General features: G+C 37.8%; 2 protein-coding genes across 2 annotated transcripts; both read right to left on the bottom strand.

The window, feature by feature from the left end:
• Positions 1–204: 204 nt before the first annotated feature.
• LOC109245313 (olfactory receptor 5M3) lies at positions 205–1,149 on the bottom strand. The gene has a single exon (XM_019412617.2). It carries the CDS (start codon positions 1,135–1,137, stop codon positions 205–207), a length of 933 nt encoding a protein of 310 aa, XP_019268162.1. The 5' UTR covers positions 1,138–1,149.
• A 16,029-nt stretch (positions 1,150–17,178) lies between these two features.
• Positions 17,179–18,117, bottom strand: LOC109245314 (olfactory receptor 5M8). The gene has a single exon (XM_019412619.2). The coding sequence runs from the start codon at positions 18,112–18,114 to the stop codon at positions 17,179–17,181; it is 936 nt and encodes a 311-aa protein (XP_019268164.2). The 5' UTR covers positions 18,115–18,117.
• Positions 18,118–19,693: the final 1,576 nt, after the last annotated feature.

Here is a 19,693-nt window from a genome sequence, read left to right as displayed (position 1 = left end):
CCCTGGGATCAAGACCTGAGCCAAAATCAAGAGTTGGACGCTTAACCAACTGAGCCACAAGGCACTTCCTCTTTTTTTTTTTTTTTAATTTTTAATGAACAAAATCGTTAGCTTTTGTGAAAAGTCTTTAAGCGATGCGCTGAACAGCAACCTGTTGACGAATGCTTATGAAAACACAGGAGATACCATTAACTGAATTTTATTTTATTTTGTTAAGCATGTTCTGCTGGCCACTTTGCTCATGGCTTCTTTCACATCCTTGTTCCTCAAACTGTAGATCATGGGATTCAGCATGGGGATCACTGTGGTATAAAACACAGCCACCATTTTCCCCTGCTCCACGGACTCTTCTGTGGGACGCCGGAGATACATGAATATGAGAGTCCCATAAAATATGACGACAGCGGTCAAGTGGGACCCACAGGTGGAAAAGGCCTTCCGCCTCCCTTCGGCTGAGTGCATCCGTAGAATGGCAATGAGAATGAACAGATAAGAAATGGTGACGACAGTCAGAGAATATGTGAAGTTAATGCCTGCAAGTATGATCATTGTATATTCTTTTACGAAGGTCCCAGCACACGCCATTTTGATGAGAGGTGGGTCTGCACAGTAGAAGTGGTTGATCTCAATTCTCCCACAAAAGTACAAGCCATATGTCCAGAGGGTTGCTGCCAGACTAGTCAGAAAACCATATATGTAAGGGAAAGAAATCAGTCGAAGACAGACAGCTCTAGACATTTTGCTGCCATAGAGCAGAGGGTTCCCAATTGCCATATACCTATCAAAGGCCATCACAGCAAGAATAAAAATTTCTACATGGACAAGGGCAATGAAAAAGAAACATTGCACCAAACAACCAGCATAGGAAATAGTTTTTGTCTCTGATAACAGATTTTCCAGCATTTTAGGGGTGACATTGGAGGAAAACCACACATCAACAAATGACAAATGACTGAGAAAAAAGTACATGGGGCTGTTAAGCTGTGGACTGATCTTAATTAACATAATCATGCCAATGTTGCCCACCACGGTGACAATATAGACCGCAAGAAAAATGACGAAGAAGAGAACTTGCCATTCCTGATGACTGGTTAATCCCAAAAGAATAAACTCTGTCACATCGGTGAAATTGAGCATTTTCTGAATTCTAATCAATATTGTTATAAATCTCAGCGATAACTAGAAGGAAATAAATTTAAAAATCAGGTATGGTTTGTTTAGTAATTTGTTATCTTTATGCAATATCTATGACTACACTTTGCCATTCTTTACAGCAAATTTTTCTTCTGGGCACTTGGTATGTAACAGGATTTGAAAGTTACTGAGGTGAATAAATAAACAGGACCTGACAGTTATACCAAAATATTGTGATTGAAACGTACTAGTACTAAATATTGTGCTTAGCCAAATTTCTAAGACTACTTCTTAAACATCTCTTATTTCCAATACTGCTGTATTTTGTAGTTTCGTAGTTTAACATATTTATGAAGGGCTATAGTTCTCCTTTTAACCCAACTCCAAAATAGTTTTTTACCTTATCACTTTTTCACCATAAGCATAAAACATGTTCTCCATGATTAGGTATGGAAGCCACTTAATCAAATAATTCGCCAGCCCTAAGTGTCAGATAAAAAAATTATTTTTAAGCTAACCTCATACTTGCACTCATTTATGTTCTTGAGGGGCAAACTTACGCACATGCATACATTTATACATATTCCCTGGGTGTGGACTCTTTTCCATATCTAATATGTAATTACAATCTACTAAATATTATTGACTATAATGTTCTGGAGATAAAAAATATGTAAAACAAAGATGTTAACATCACAATTTACAATGGTATTTATGCAAATAAGCTTTCTAAAACTATGATATATTTTTACAGAGTTAAAGTAGAGTCAGAAATTGGGGATTGTTTCACTCTACTTTGGAAATCCAGTGGAGCTCTGGAAAAGCATCTTGGATATTTTGAAACTTATTTTCAATTTATTCATTTTCAATTTTTTTTTTGAGAGAGAGAGCAAGAGATCAAGCAAGGGAAGGGCAGAGGGAAACAGAGAGGGAATCTTAAGCAGGTTCCTCAATGAGCGCAGAACCCAAGAAGGGGCTGGTTCTCATGAGAGTGAGATCATGACCTTAGCTGAAATCAAGAGTTGGTTGCTTAACTGATGGAGCCACCCACGCTCTCCTCAATTTATTTATTTTCAAATTTTTATTTTACAAATGCATAGGTTGTTTCATATAAACCTTTTCCCAGAACAATATCACCCAAATTATTTTCCTGAGAAAACACTACCATGATGTTAATAGGTATTATGGAGAAAAATCTACAAGTGCTCATTTAACAAATAATAATGAGAAATCTTTATATCCTATCCAATCTCTTAGCGATACACAATCTCCCTACTAAAGGTAGACTGTGAGAAGTCCTGTGGGAAAGAATTCTGTTATACTTACCATAGCCAGCATTTACTTAGCTTGAAAATGATAAAGATAAAGAGAGAGAGATTCCACCAGCATCAATGAACATTCATGTTCTGTAGGACACAAAGTACACTTCTATTTAATAAGAATCCTGAGATAGCTTTTCAACAGGACACTGAATTTGTTGGAGATGGTATTGTATCGTGCCCTCTGAAGGCTAAATGTCATTTTTAGGGCAAATGATGTTTCCAAGACCTTTGTTTTAATTCCAGCAATACACTTTGTTCCACTACAGTTTGACGGACCCTAGCCATTGTTATCACCAGAAAAGATAAGGGCAGGCAAGAAGATACATTTCTGGCCATGATGGAATAAACAGACTCTTATCCACAAAGGTAGCTTCCACCCACCCCTCTTGGAAAGAAAAATTTTGTTGGGAGAAAAGAGAAAGCTACCAGCCAAAGTCGATGAGATTGGGACTATATAACTCCAGAGTCTCAGGTGAACTAATGAAAACTTGAGGTGTTTACTAATGGCTTAAAGATTTTAAGGAATAGTAACAGTTAAAGTTGTCTAAAATTGGATGAACTGTTTTGAAATACATCTGTCACAGATTTAATAATTTTATCTCTAAAATTCTTTGTTTTATTATATATAGAGTGTCACCCTTTCTATATAACTTCTGTGTCTTCTCCCCATCTACCCCCCAGCCCCAAGGCTTCATGCTCCCTTTATGGGGCTCATTATCCCCTAGAATAGGTTTCCAGTGGCCAATTTGACATGATCATTTAGATATAAGCATGCATAGATACATAGAGATAAACTACAGCTTTGAGAATGAATGTGATTGCATTGAATTAGACTTGAGCATCAGACTACTATGCATAATGCAGTTTCCTTTAACTTACATTAAAGAATAACCAGCTACACTTGCTGTGTTATTGGTCAGCTCACTAGTCACAGCATGTGTGCTAATACATTGGTCAAAATTATTTATCTACCAATTTATCATTCTTGTCACAAAAGTTAAATTACCATGTTAAAGGAATATATTTGCGATGTAATAAGTAAAAGATGACATCAAATCAGGGTAGAAAGTAGCAATATGGAAATATATTTTGTTTGGGGTTTTTTATCACAATTTTTTTTCCAATATACACAGTAACGGTGTGTAGCACTTAATGCAACTTCCATAAAGCTAAACGACACAAATAAAATGATAAATCATCTGCATTACGACTAGCAATTAAGTGAATATGATGAATGGTGTTGCTTTTCTCTGGATAGGGCGATATAAATGTGTTGCAAACTGTTACTATCTATTACCTACGATGGCTGAGTTCTTCCTGCCATTACTTTTCCTCTTTTGAATTTCCATGCAATTGTTCCCACATAAACATAAACTTCATTTTAAACTAATCTTGAACATTGAAATCCACTAACATTATAAACTGTTTTTTTTTTTTAGCCTTGTCTTCCAGCCTTAAAAAAAAAGTTGTTTTCCTTTTGGGGAGAAAAGGTTATTATCAGGCAGGAAGAAAACATAACAAAATATTTCCCCCCATTTATTGGATGCACTTTTCATTGCGTTGCTATGTTCTCAGGTTTGGAGATACTCTTTGAAGGTCTGGGAGGGGGAGAAAATGTGTGTTGGGAGATACTCTTTGAAGGTCTGGGTGGGGGAGAAAATGTGTGTTGAGTATTTATCTCAAATGTGCTGCAGCATTATTGTGAGCTCCTGTCATCACGTGCAGTCCACGGGAACAGAAGCAAAAGAGTCCCTCAACAAGAAGAAATTGGTTTTTGAAAGTTTTACAGGCTCACATCCTGGAGGAATTATTGAAAATATATTTTAGACACCATTGTAGATGACAGGGAAAGTACAAAGATGAAGAGAGCTTCTGGAACTGAAAAGAGTTAACAAACACTTCAACAGATGTACTGTTGTCCGAATCAACAGAAAATGCCTGTGGCTACCTTTACACCCTTATGCGTTTTCCAAAGGTTAGTAATGGAGGAATTCTTCCTCGGAAAGTCAGAGCCGAGGGCCTGGTGTTAAGGATGAAACGGCACAACAAAATGCTATAAAAGATGGTGGTGACCGTACTTCTCAAAAGCTGAGTACGTGAAAACCTGACAGGTGGTTAGCCAGGTAATAGATAGCAGTGGTGAAGTCATGGGAAAGTAGAGTAACAGTTAGGCTCGATTTTAAAAAGAATGAGGTCTGAAAAAAAGTAGGGGGGCTTAGGGACCTCATTAGCACTTCGAGGATTGTCCTCACCATCTAAAGGCAAAAACGCATGCACAGACTTCCCATATTGTGTCACTCTGTATTTCAAATTAAATTACCAATAAATATGCATTTTTTCCCCAAACACCAGGTATGAGGAAACACTAAGTATTCCAGTTAAAGAATTCTGTTTCTGGTGTCAAACTTTGGTTGAATTCTGGTGCCATGACTTATTAACTTGGACTGGTTTCATACTTGTTTTGTTTGGTCTTTAATTTCTCTATGCCTTAATATGATGTAACAGTAATAATGATAATACTCGTTTCGTTGTTTTATTATGAGTATGAAAAGAGATATTACATATTAACACATAATAAATATACAAGACGCAATTATTATTAAATGCACTCTGAGAAATTATAGCTTCCATTAATAGTTTGTAGTAATCAAATAATCAACTCTCTATGGGAAATTCTCTCTCTCTCTCTTTCTGTCACTTTCCTTCCTCCCACCCTCCCATTTCTCTGTCTCTTCCACATGCACAGATAAACATCAACACACACACATAACGTGCATGGGATAATTCATGGTGATTACAAGCAGTAAAGGAGATAAAATATGAGATGAAAATTTAACCTGACGATTCCAGATACATTTTTATACCAACCTGAAAACAAAGAGAAATATTCCCGGTAAGAATACAGAAGTGAAAAGCGAATGCTACATGAGAGATGATGAACAATGTACACCAGGCAAAAGATAAACTGGAACCCCACAAGAGAAACCTCCCTTAAATGTTTGCCTTAGGGGGGAGAAAAAAGAACCAATTAAGTTTTGTCTACAAACAACCCTGGGGGAAGTACGTCTCTAGAGGAAGAGTCCACTGTTAAGGTTTGTTGTTTTAAGAGATTTGCACAATTGTATTTTTCCCCAAACTCAAGTTATTTTGAATGTGTCCTGGGATCAGATTAAGAAAAATTTGCTTTGGGTTTGCATCACGCTAAACTTAGTGATGGTGTCACTCAATCTGCACAAGGCAGTCTTGCGTTCTGCACTCCATACTCTGTGCCATTTGGCTTTTCCAGTGAAAGATGAAGCAAGTATCATTATTCCCTACGACTAAACCTGTAGTACATCAAAGCAGGAAAAATGTATGTGTGTCAAATCCTTTCTTTTATAAGTAAGGAAAGTGAGAGATTTAATAATAGCAACAATACGGCGTATATTGAAGTTAGCACATGCCAATTTAACTTAATTCTCCTAATTACCTCTTGAGGTCATTATTATTATTTCCATTTTGTAGACAAGAAACTCAGAGCTTAGGGAGTTCCAACGACTTGGTTAAAGTCACACTTAAAATACGTCAGGGACTAGATTCTTGATTCCAGACTTTGATTCCAGAATTTGTACTGCTATTCATCTCATCCTATAGCCCCAAAGTAACTATTAATTGGACAGATCAAAAGTCCCAACTTCTGATTCCAAAAAACTTTCATTTCCACGACATGATTGGTGTATACCATATATTCTGTATAATATATTCTATCACAGTCTTAATGAACTTGAAGGAACAAAAATATGTTCTTTGTATAGCAAAAAAAATGTGGATAATTTCAGCGGTATATGCATTTGATCACATGAATTGAGTTCTCTGGCAATTTATGCCCTCAAACTTGTTCCCTCTTCTGGCCTGACCACTGTACTCATATGGCCTCACTTCAGTTCATGCAACAAAAGTCTATTTCTGCTTACTGAGACCACTGAAGGAAATTGATAGTGTCCTCAAAAGTCTATTCTTCTCCCATTGCAAATAAGATTTTCAGTAGAGCAATTGCCTTGTTCACAGCCCTACCCAGGACCTATAATACTACTGGGCACACGGTAGATGTTCAAGAAATCTTTGTCGACTAAAGAAAATGGCTAACTGATTATATTTTCAATAGGTGAACTATACAGGCAAGAGAGGCACAAATCTGTTACTTAGATGTGTCTCAGAATAAGTTTGAGAATTTCCAGGTTTACCATGAAGCCACACTTTGGAATTGAGGAGTATTGATTAAGCATATGTAAGTTACAGCTCTGTGTGGATCTTGAGAGAATAATTGCTACCTTGAGAGCATAATTGTGTTACTCAGAACTAAGTGTTTACCAGCAACAGAGGTCTTAGTCCTTGCATCATAAACAGGAACTTACCACGGACCCAGAATTTCTTTTAATGACAAGTTAATTATTTTTCATTCCCTCAAATACTGTGCTGGATTTAATTTTTAAGGCCAGCCGCTACAAGACACTAAATAGCCTCATGTAATTCCTCTGGATTTTATGTTGAAAGGTGGTTCTCAGTGCAAGGAGTCATAAGAACGACTCATTTAGCACAGAGAAATCCAGATAAGACAACGTTCGCAGAGCAAGAAGGTGAATTTTTATTCTAGTTAGAGTTCTCTCCAGACCACAAAGTTTGTTTAATCCAATTATCTACCTATAGGGGCCACGAAAAAATTACTTTCCCTTTAAACACTTCCTTGGGGGTCCCAGTATAAAATTATAATTTCCTCCTCCGTATTTTCACAGCACTCAGTTGGTATTGTTTATGCAGTAATTATCATTTTGTATCTCGTATAGTCTTAAGTGCATGTTTCATAATGCTTGATGATGAAAAGCTTGAAACAAGACACTATCTTACTCATCATTGCACCCTTAATAATTGTGCAATACCAAGTATTTTGCTAGGTGCACATGCCATGCGCAGTGAAATACTCACAGGTTCAGGGATTGGGATGCGGACATCTTTGGGAGCCATGTTTCTGCCAACCACAGAGTATTGGCTTTTTTTCCTCTTCCACCTTCCAAACTTCTCATGAGATCCTCTTTTTGTCAATCTAATTTGGATTCAAAGGAGGAAGGGATTCTGCAATCCATAGTTATCTGCCTTAATCAAGGTGACACAAGCAATCTAAGGCAAATTCCTTTTTTCCCTCATGATAGGAAGTTATTACAGAACAATAAAGCTTCATGGGACTTTGTCATTGAGGCACGTGGAATGTTTCCTTTTAAAGTGTGAAAGAAAGAACAAGTGAATAAAGGAAAGAAAATGATGAAGAATAAGAACACACTACTATCTTCAACCTAATGATGTTTTTCTTCACAAGCCCAAGCGTCAAAATAGCAAAAATGAAGGAGTTAACAGAATGAAGATTTACCCAAAGCTACATTTAAACATGATGTGTGTAGGCCAAATAAGTTGGTTACAGCCTCACTTCAATGCATGTTCAAGAGGGCATCATGAAACAAACTGAGGACAATCACTGGGGGCTCTTTAGCTGTGAGAAAATTGTATGGATGTTTCCTCAATATTTGACCCCAAAATAAATAGAGACATTGTTGGATAATAACCAAAGCGTAACAAAACGTGGGATATGCTTGCACTTCTCCCTGAAAACTCATTGCCCCAAATGATGACAACTGCCATGTAAATTAATTGATTGAAGTGTTTCAATTGTGTACAGTGGGAGATAACAAAATAAAACTTTTTGTCTACTGTTGATGTACCTAAAATTCAGCAAGATTAAAAGTCACAGGGCAAGCGAACTCAAATACAAAGAAAGTAGAGACGATAGTGCCTTGGACTGCAAGTAACTTGTTCTGTGAGTGTTCTGCAAGATAAGCAAACATTTCTAATAAATCTTAACTTTATAGAAGACTGATGTCTTGCAATATGAGTAGTACATGACATCAAATGTCACATAATCACAACTCAGTCAATGGTGCTTCTCTCTCTCTCTCTCTCTCTCTCTTTATGAGGGATTGTGGGTGATCATCTCCCATACTCAGATGCTTAGTCTCAGGCCATGGTGTTTGGCAGAAATCAGTGACTTTTCAGAATGTTTGAAAGTTACCACAACTGACACTAGTGTATTTTCTGTCCCTTCAAAGCACCTATGGGCAGTCCTTTGCTTTTCCATACAAGAGTCAAGTTAGGAATGCTTTGCTTCATTCTAGGTCAGGCTGCCTGCAGATATAGACCCTTTCCTCTGCTGTCTTATTGCCAGTTACATTAAATACAGTATATGACAAAAGTTTATTAATACTGTACTGTGTCAACATCCGTGCAAGCATATACAATGGCTTCCATGCAGAAAAAGATTCCATTGAGCCAATAGATAGCAGTAATTCCATTAGTGATAGTGAAAGTCAGTCTACACAATAACCCTACTCTCCCTTGGCTCCCTCACACCAGCCATGAAGATTTTCAAAGGTAAGTATAAGCTGATTTGTTTATTTTTCTTTATATTTTCTATTTTCCTCATTATTTTGTATTTTATTACAGTATCGTAATCATTTTTTATATGAATACTTTGGGTTGTAGAGCAAATCATCTGAATTTCCATTATTTCTTATGGGTAAATTCACTTTGGATTGAAAACATGTTTCTGAAATGAACTATGTTCCCAAACCAAGGTTTATGAAGCAATGTAGAATTAACATGAAGCAAAGTAGAATTAAAGTGTATTTAATTATAAATCATTAAACAAGAGGGAAAATATCCCTTAACTGGTGAAAGGTATCATTATCATCCATAGTGAAGATGTAATAATATATGTAACAGATGAATTATATAGTATAAATAATTTAGAAAGATAATACTGGAAATTAAAATTAAATTTGCATCTTTAAAATATTTTAAGCTTTTACCAAAGCAAACAAAAATAAGAATGAATATATAGAAGGTATGAATAATAATTATATACATTTTTAATGCAGAAATCTAGACTAATCAAGAGGCATATAAAAAACAACTTTTGAATATTTGTGAAAATTCCTAGTGGAAAAGCACAATAATAATATAATAACATCTAAAACATATGAAAGAGTACAAGGTTTTTAAAAAAAATAACAAAGAATACATCTTTGATTTTTTTTACATATTTTTATTTATTTTTGAGACAGAGAAAGACAGAGTATGAGCAGGGGAGGGGCAGAGAGAGAGGGAGACACAGAATCTGAAGCAGGCTCCAGGCTCTGAGCTGTCAGCACAGAGCCTGACGTGGGTCTCGAACTCACAGACTGTGAGATCATGACCTGAGCTGAAGTCAGACGCTTAACCGACTGAGCCACCCAGGCGCCCCAAAGAATACATCTTTAAAATAACATTAATTTATTAAAACAATTTATAAACTAAAATATATACTTATATAATTCTTAGCTTTAAGGAGAAATCAAAGCCAGAATTAAATTTAAAGCATAACATAATAGGAATGATGCATTTCAAAATATATGATATGGTCCAAATCTGAAATAAAAACTTAAATAGTTATCATCACTTAATAAGAAAAACATGTAAATTGATCAGTTAAGCATTTGATTCCAAATGTTCGAAAAATTGAATAGTAAATATAAAGATAGTTAACCATGAGATTCATAAACATAAAGGCAAACATTGATAAAGGAAACAGGATCGATTTTTTAAAAACTCAGCTAATTCTTGAGAATCTGGGGTTGGTCTTTTGCACATATGGACAAATTACTAGCTAGTATCAGCAAAACAAAGAGAAAGTATGAAACATATAATATTAGGAATATAACGTTGGCAAACAGGTGTTCCAGATCATAGCTGAGGGTTCTGTTTCATGCTGTCATTCAGGATCTCCGGCTGACAGGTCCTCTGCCCTCAACAAAGTCACTTTGAGCATCTATCCTCAGCTACCAGATGTTGGAGGAATGATGGGGAAGCCATCCATACTTCTAAAACACCTCGGTCTGGAGCTTTCATGTATAAATTATAGTTGCACTTGATTGGTGGCAGCCAGTCACCAGAGTTTGCGGTGGCCTCGCACTTCCAAACAACAACCCCGGCAAGAGATCTATACGGAACATATTTCCAGAATCTGAGGGCCTCTCACCACCTTTACTGCTCTGCCATCATCCTAGCAATCAGCTCTCTTGACCGAATTATGGAACGTCCCCCTGCCCGAGTGCCTCTACGCTCCCGAGTTCAAAAACTGAAGGGGGCCTTTTAAAACACAAGTCACTTTATATTGCACCTTAGCTTGGAGCCCTCCCATGTCTTCCAATTTTTCTCAAAGTAAAAACCTTTCAACAGTTCACCCATCTTAAATAATTGGCCACTAAGGCCCTATTATGCCTCTGATTTCATAGTCCATTAATTTTCTCATTGTCCTGGGCTCCAGTGCAATGGTTTCCAATCTGTCTCTGAAACATTCTTTTTTCCTTTTTTTTTTAAGTTTTATTTTATTTAGACAGAGAAAGAGAGAGAGGGCATGCACACATGGGGGAGGGGCAGAGATGGAGAGAGAGAGAGAGAGAGAGAGAGAACCCCAAGTAGGCTCTGCACTGTCAGCACAGAGCCCGATACAGGGCTCAAACCCATGAACCGTGAGATGATGACCTGAGCTGAAATCAAGAGTCAGACGCTTAACCAACTGAGCCACCCAGACACCCCTGAAACATTCCTTGAATGCTTGCATTATAAGCCCTTTACACTAGCTATTCCCATACCTAGGGCACTGCCCCCCGTAACTGCGTGGCTAATGTCTAGACCACTTTCATAAGGTTTTTGCTTACTATCACCTTCTCAATTAAATTTACCCTCATTCTCATGCCTCTCAAGCCAGGGACACTCCTGTGCTCCTTTATACTACAATAATTTTTTTCTGAGTTTGTCATACAATAACTAACATATTATATGATTCACTTGTGTATTATGATAATTGTTTATGTATGTCTCACACCACCGGAATATAAGCCTCATGAAAACAAGGATTTCTTTTTCTGTTTGGTTCGTTGATAACAAATAACGAAAACAGTGCCTAATACATAATAGACACTCAGCTAATACTTCTTACATGAATGGGCGAACTGATCAACTAAATAGCAATTTAGAATGCTAAGAAATAGACTAAAAGAAATATAAACAACTTTATTTATAATATTATTGGCATTTTACAATTTGTGGAGACAACTTTATTTATAATATTATTGGCATTTTACAATTTGTGGAGAGAAGTTTTCTTTTAATATTTATTTAGAGAGAGAGAACACAGAGAATGGGCAGACAGAGAGGGAGACAGAAAATCCCAAGCAGGTTCTGCACTGTCAGCGCAGAAGCCAATGTGGGGTTTGAACTCACGAACTGTGAGATCACGACCTGAGCCGAGAGTAGGACACTTAACCAACTGAGCCATGCAGGCACCCAAGAATCAGTCTGCTGTTGGAGATAACACCTATAACGTCCTAACTCCATTTCTTAGTTTTAACCATGAATAAACTACATAGAGCTAAATTTCTGGGACTCCTGAGGAGCTCAGTAAGTTAAGCATCTGACTCTTGATTTTGGCTCGGGTCACGATGACACGGTTCATGAGATCGAGACCTACGTTGCGACCTGTACTGACAGCATGGAGACTGCTTGGGATTCTCTCTCTGTCTCTTTCTCTCTGTCTCTCTCTCAAACAAATAAATAAACTTAAAAAAAAAAAAAACTACCTAGAGCTAAATTTCCAATTTGTCTTTTTTTGTGTGGAAATTTGGGACAGTGGACCACCAAGGCAAATGGAGAACACAAAAGAATATTATTTGAGATCAATTATAGTGAAACGTCTGCTGGGGATCCATATTATGGAATTCTACCAGCATGACTCAAAGACACTGGTAATATGATAAAAAGAGCAAGACAGAGTTCAGTGAGAATCCTATAGATTTTCTGTCATGGAAAATGTATTTTCTGTGCCAGTTTCCTCTAAAACTACCTATTTCAACACATCGGTATCTAAAAAGTATGCAATTTAATGAGGAGAACACATAAATTAATAGATATTGGAAATGAATATGCAACACAGTTCCTCTCCTACCTATGAAAATTAGAGCTTCTTAACGACCCCACAGGTCAAATTCTGGCCAGTGCTATGGGATTTATATTTTACCCAAGTTACTGACATCAGCATTTATCTCAGAAGAATCCCCAAATGTTTCAAGAAGAATCAATTAGAAGTGTAATCCCAGTGGAGAACATCCTCAGAGGGAGAAAAACTAATGGGTAGTACTATACTCTCTCAAAATAAGTCTTTTTTGATCCGCATTTGATATTTCCCTGATTCAAACCAGTTATCTGCAATGAATACCAGGGCAATACTTTAGGCAATGCTAAAGGCCAAATCTAAAATGCTCCGGGAACAAAATTTCTCATGAGCCGGAATTCAAGTATTCATTTTCAGAATTTCAAGATCTCTAAAATATTTTCTACATTCTTCTTTAAAAAACTCGCACAAAATAAACACTAAGTGCAAAACTCAGGCTGTTTAATTTTCAGAATATGAATATGAAAACCGTGTCTTTCCCCTACAGAAGTTTGCACACCGATGGGATGCTGAAGATCTGGAAATAAATAATACTAGGTCTAAGTGACAAATTTCCAGAAGAAAAACGCCTGGAACATGAGATGCAGAAGACATTGACAAAAACAGTACCTGATATACGCAATAATCAATAAATATATGTCAAACATCCAAATGACTAAATAACATATTTAATTTATTGTTTCTATCATGTGTCTCGTGTTCAGAAAAGTTTCCTAGCAGTGAGTCTAAAATCGAACTCGGAGCACTCTTGCCTCAAATGTAATTGAGGAAAAGGCACCTGACAGATAATATTTGATAGTCCATGAGATGGGTGTCCCTAATCATATTTTGCAGTAGAATAAGCTGATCCCTTAAGCATACCCACCTGAAAAATAAATGCTAAAACTGGGATCTATACTCAGGTCTCAATAACTTCCAAATTAAACCTTTTCCCACTACGATATTCTGTCACAACGTGAGAGACATTTTTTCAGGCAAGAAGTTGAAGACAATATTTTCTTGGGATAGTTGGTGATGAGAAAGCAGCACAGAATTGTCATTCCCCTTACCTTAAGGAGCGCCTGAACTTCTGCCCTGAGTCAATAATCAGGGCTTTCTTGGTGAGCTCAAGGGATAAGGAGCGTGAAGAGAGTATATTCTTTCCAAGGTTTGGAACTTTTCTGGTCTCAGCAAATGCCTGTTGTGATTTTCACCCAACATGCTCCTCGCCTGAGCAGCTGTGAAGGCTTTTCTGTCTATAAGCTGTTCCACAAATGTGTAATTATGGATGGATCGCAAGGAAGAGGCATTGTTACCAAGATTGCTCAGAATTAGTTCCCTTAAGTCCTTTCACTGTGATGTAACATTCACTTTTATCTGTCTCTAGTGAATGACAATGCACATGTAATGTGCCATCATTCCTACCTGGTGCCAATAAATTTACAATCTTAGTTTCTGCTCGGAAAGAATTCCTCTCAATGGGCTTGTAGCAGGGCATTTATGATAAAAACTTGAATACGACTTTACTAAACCAAAGTAACCATCTATTATTAAAGGGTAGGATGGGAGGAGAAGAAAGTATCACAGACCACAATCTATAATTAACCAGGGAGACAGGGAAAGGCAGAAAGATCTTACTCTTTCAAAAAACATGACTTGGTCCTCATGTCTTTATCAGACACTTTGCTAAGGTCTAAAGGTACAAAGATGAAAAGACATGGTCTCTTCCTTTAAGAACGTCCTAGAATAGGGGTGCCTGGGTGGCTCAGTTGGTGAAGCCGCTGACTTCGGCTCAGGTCAGGATCTCATAGTTCGTGGGTTCGAGCCCCGCGTCGGGCTCTGTGCTGACGGCTCGGAGCCTGGAGCCTGCTTCGGACTCTGTGTCTCCCTCTCTCTCTGTTCCTCCCCTGCTCATGCTCTGTCTCTCTCACTCCTTCAAAAAATAAAATAAAATAAAATAAAATAAAATAAAATAAAATAAAATAAAATAAAATAAAAACATTAATAAGAACTTTCTAGAATAGTGGGAAAAATAGGTGTACACTATGCATATGATCAAGGTACCATGCCGTAATGGTGCTGATAGAATTGTAAACTCATGGCTGAACTATAATGTGGTACCTACACAGCCTGAATGTATTAGGGAAGAATGGCCAGAAGAGGTAATTCTTCAGCTAAGTCTTAAATTATAAGGGTAGAGGAAATGTGGAGGAAATCCGGGGCTGGAAGAAGGAAAGTCGATTACGTGTTCCATAAGATGATCTTTGCTAACTCAAAACAACAATAACTGAAAACCTAACCCAACAAAAACTTGATGAATCAACTACTACTTCTCATTCTGTCTAACCTGCGAGATTATTGCCACATATCACATGGCAACAACCCAAACGTGGACACAAAAGCAAAGTGTTGCAGTCTGTTTGCCTCTCAACTCTGGGAGTCCACAGTGCCATCCAGTAAATAGGGGGGCCACTTTTCCGGGATCAACGTTTCCTATTGTTTCTCCCATTTATTAAGCTTCAGCCACATGGCTTTTCCTTCTGTGGTTTTAACATGCCAGGCTTTATTCTGAAACTCTCTACTTGCTAGTGACTCTCCCGGGTGTAGTTCCCAAAGATTTGTCTGGGTTTGCCTTCTTCTGACCAATGAGGTTCGATTCAAAGTGTCACCTTCTCCAAGAGTCCTTTCCCCTCCGCTGAAATTGACACATCAGCACCACCCTCACTTGCGATGATCCCGAGCCATTGTCTTTCCGATTGCCTCACTTTACCTTCTCCATAACACTAATACTTGAAATATTTGATTATCAGTTTGTGTGGATACTTTGCCATCAAAATAGCCCACCTGGAAAACATAATAAAGGACTTTTTCTGCCTTGTGTATTGTTGCATCTCTCAATTGTAGCATATGGTCCAGTAATCAACACAGAATCCAACAGAGGTTTAAAATGAATGCAACATTTTAAACCAAGAGTAGCAACCACAGTCTCCAGATAACAGTTCTGCAACATGTGTGGAGAGAAACCAGTACAGAAGCCAATAAGGGGAGACAGAAAGCTTCCAGGGAGAAAATGTGTCAAGTATAGGTCAGCTATCCATTTGTCCCTGTAAGAGGTGCTTTATAGTTCTGTGGAAGTTTGGGGAAAAATAAATACACACACACACACACACACACACACACACACACACACACGCACACACACAAGCAGGTAGCAAGTATAGTGACTCTGAAAATCAACTAATTGTGCGAGAAGAGAATGATATTCATAGCATTACTCATAGTGTTGGTAATTAGTGTTCGTAATGTTCACAGTATTACTCATCTTACGATTCAGGTATTACTAATAACATATTTGTGGTATTTTATATTTTTTAATGTTTATTTGTTTTTGAGAGAGAGACAGAGCACGAGCATGGGAAGGGCAGAGAGGGAGACACAGAATCCGAAGCAGGTGCCAGGCTCTGAGCTGTCAGCACAGAGTCCCATATGGGGCTCAGACTCACAAACCCTGAGATCATGATCTGAGCCAAAGTCGGACACTTAACCGACTGAGCCACCCAGACACTCCGTATTTGTAGTATTTTAACAATAAAATATCAATTTAAGAAAAATTCAGATGTGACCCTGTTATAAATATGAGGAGAAAGAACTGATAGGGATGCAGGGTTTGGTGGAAGAATTTTAATACTTTATCTTTAGTAAAAAGATGCCAGTGAATTGTGTGTTCAAAAATCAATAAAAATAGCCATATAAACATAATTTAAAATAAGTTACCATATAAAATAACAAGATGATGTTGTCTATGGGGAGATGGGGTGAGGAAGAAGTAACACAGGAATTCATATAACCCTATAATATTATTTGACTTTTTAAAAAGCATATATGCTTTATATCAGTAATTTTAAACAATAATTACAATAAGTAATTTTAACTACAAACATGTGTATATGTAAAAACAGAAAATCCTAGAAAAATAAAATCTCAAAGGTGATTTTTTTTAGAGTTGTGGTATTTAACTTCTGTTACATGCATTCAGAAGTTTGAATTTTGTGTAATTAATATTGTATCTGTAAGAAGAGGCTACTTGTTGACATGGTAACAAGCCATTCAACATAATATAGTAGCTTATAACAAAGGGAACTCCACACCCATTCTATATTTCTGTTGTGAGTTGGTGGAGGGCACTTTCCGTGTTTCCTCACTCAAGAACCCATGTTTAAAACTTACATTGTAAATATTGCTGGTCACCCTGGCAAACAAAACAAAAGAAAACAAAAACGCTGAAAGATTTTCTCACAATTGAATGCTCAACTGAGAAGGGATACATATGAATTCTAATAAATTCTAATAAAACTCATGGTCCAGAAATAGTCACACCCTTCTACCTAAATGCAAAACCGAGAAATGTAATGCTACCATGTGTACAATAAAGCAAAGAAATTGAAATAACTAGTAAGAAAAATGAATGGCAAGTGCAAACACACAAACTTTTGTAATGGAAATTGTACTATTTGTGCTTGGATTTTTAAAAAAATTATTAAAACCTTTGAAAATGTAATGTTCCCCCTTTGCTGTACCCTATTTCTCATTGCATCATCAGTTCCATCCTGTAACTTAGGGGAAAAAAGGTTGAGAAAAAATTGGGACCCAAAAGAATAGTGATAGCTTTTAAGAAAATCTTTTTTTTCTTATCAACTCTTTGGTTAATGCTTCTTTCACGTCTTTATTCCTAAGGCTATAAATCATGGGGTTCAACATGGGAATTACCGTTGTATAAAATACAGCAACCATTTTTCCCTGTTCCACAGATTCCTTTGAAGGGGGTCTAAGATACATGAAGAAAAGAGTTGCGTAGAATATGGTGACAGCTATCAGATGGGAGCCACAGGTGGAAAAAGCTTTGTGCCTGCCTTCTGTGGCACGAATCCTCAGGATAGCGGGAAAAATATAAAGGTAGGAAATCAGGATGATGAGGAGAGAAAAGGAGAGGTTACATCCAGCCACAACAAACATGGACAGCTCTTTGTTGGAAGTGTCAGAACAAGCCAGCTTAATCAGTGGTGGGTCAGCACAGTAGAAGTGGTTAATTTCATTGGGGCCACAGAAGGCTAGGTTGTAAGTCCACATGGTTTCCATGAGGCCAGTGAGCGCTCCATACACATAAGGCCCGGTGATGAGGGATGTGCACACACTCTTGGACATCTTGCTGCCATAAAGCAGAGGGTTGCAGATGGCCATGTACCGATCAAAGGCCATCACAGCCAGGATGTAGGTCTCCACGTGGACCAAGGCAATAAAAAAGTAACACTGCACCAGACATGCAGGGTAAGAAATAGTTTTCTTCTCCGACAAGAAAATCTCCAGCATCTTTGGAGTCACATTGGAAGAGAAACACAGATCCACAAAGGATAAGTGGCTCAGAAAAAAGTACATGGGTTTGTGCAGCCGGGCATTGACCTGGATGAGTACAATCATGCCAAGATTCCCTGCGACTGTGGCCGTGTAAATGGCCAGAAACAGCAGGAAGAGGACAATCTGTAATTCCAGGTGACTGGTCAGTCCAAGAAGAATGAACTCATTCACTGAGGTGAGATTTCTTCTCATAATTTCCTTCAACGGGACATGAGAACTTTGGATCAGTACAGAATGTTTTTTAAAGGTAAAAAAAAATAATAATATTTTCTTAGAATGACATTTTGGATTTTTTTACCTGCTTTTTCTCTCCCTTTCTATGACTTTTGGCCCCAGGAGACACTAGAAATAGTGGTTTAATTGAAACAGTATCCAATTAAATGTTAGCAAACACACTTAAACCTCGGGGTCCCAGTCACTAGCGGGCTTTAAGTCTTTTTCTTTGGTAAATATCCCTCTTATTTCTCTTTGTCCATTTACCTTTTTGGTTTCTGTCAAGACATTTCTTACCCATCTGCATTTCTACTTTATCTGTTTTCAATATTTTACTTCACTTCACATCAATTTTTTTCATCCCAGATTTTGCTAACCAATGCCAATAAACAAGCATCTACCACTTATCTAAATGAATATACCCAATAATATAATTAGTGGTTGAGAACTTCGTAGGAGCAGTTCTTTTCCTGATACCAATTATTTTTCCTGACGATGCTGTCTCAACTCCTTAGGTTCTTTGTAAAAGAGAACTAAGGACTAAATTTAAATATGCATCTTCATTCATTCTTTGTAAGGTAGAAGAAATCGACACTTCCCATTTTAGAGTGACTAGATTCTAGTTGGAGGGAAAGATGGAAGAAAAGAGAAACCTTTGAAAAGCTGAGTGATGATAAAATGTTTTACCACGTGTGGTTACTGACATAGCGCGCAGGCAAGCTTTCAAAAAGTCTTTTAGCATTTTTACAGGCAATCCGATAGGTTTGGAGAGGCTAATTTTTCAGTCCATCAGATCTGAACTGGACCAGAGAATGACTTGGTCCGGTATGTTCCTCTACGTTTGAGAAAACAGACGGGAGAGCAAAACGAGACCCCCCCAGCCACAGACGGATTTGACAAAGCCTGGACGGCAGCAGTACCTGCCCCACACCCATGTCAGTTACTCCTAGGAGCCATAGTTGATCTTTATGCAACCGTGCGAAGACAAAACAAGCAAAACAAGCGCAAAACTTCCCTTCTCGTTGTTTATTCTCAGACTACATTTTCTATGGTCAAAGAGCAGATCGTAGGCAAGAGAATGTGATGAAAGAGAAGTGTGCAATTGTTCGCCATCCCTTTCCACCATAGGCTAGCCCTTCCCTCCCTCCTTTCTGCCTCCCGCTGGCAGCTCCTGTGGACACAGTGCAGAGCTACCTTGGATCCTATGGATGAGCTGGCAGAAAAGTGAGTAAGTCACAACGGCTAAATCGTTGACGGAGCTGAACCGACATACCAGCTCAGAACTTTATATGAAACAGAAGTAAACTTCTAACTTAACTATTGTTTGGTTTCACCCTTGCGGGAAGGGAAATCATTATCCAACTAATCTAAATTTCCAGGATGACTGTAAGTCTCTGTAGAACTCATCCTGATCTTCAGATTTGCCTTTACCATGGCTTCTTTCCTATAGGTTTTCAAGATACAGGCAATCTAGAATCAATACTCTTGGTGGGCCAAACAGTTAAAATCTGCGACAAACACATGGGGCACCTGGGTGGCTCAGTCAGTTAAGCGGCCG

The sequence above is a fragment of the Panthera pardus genome, unplaced genomic scaffold, assembly GCF_024362965.1.
Source record: "Panthera pardus isolate Hobbes unplaced genomic scaffold, ASM2436296v1 HiC_scaffold_12, whole genome shotgun sequence".
Taxonomy (NCBI): domain Eukaryota; kingdom Metazoa; phylum Chordata; class Mammalia; order Carnivora; family Felidae; genus Panthera; species Panthera pardus.
The sequence above is the reverse complement of the archived record's forward strand: the minus strand, read 5'-3'. Positions and strand labels throughout refer to the sequence as shown.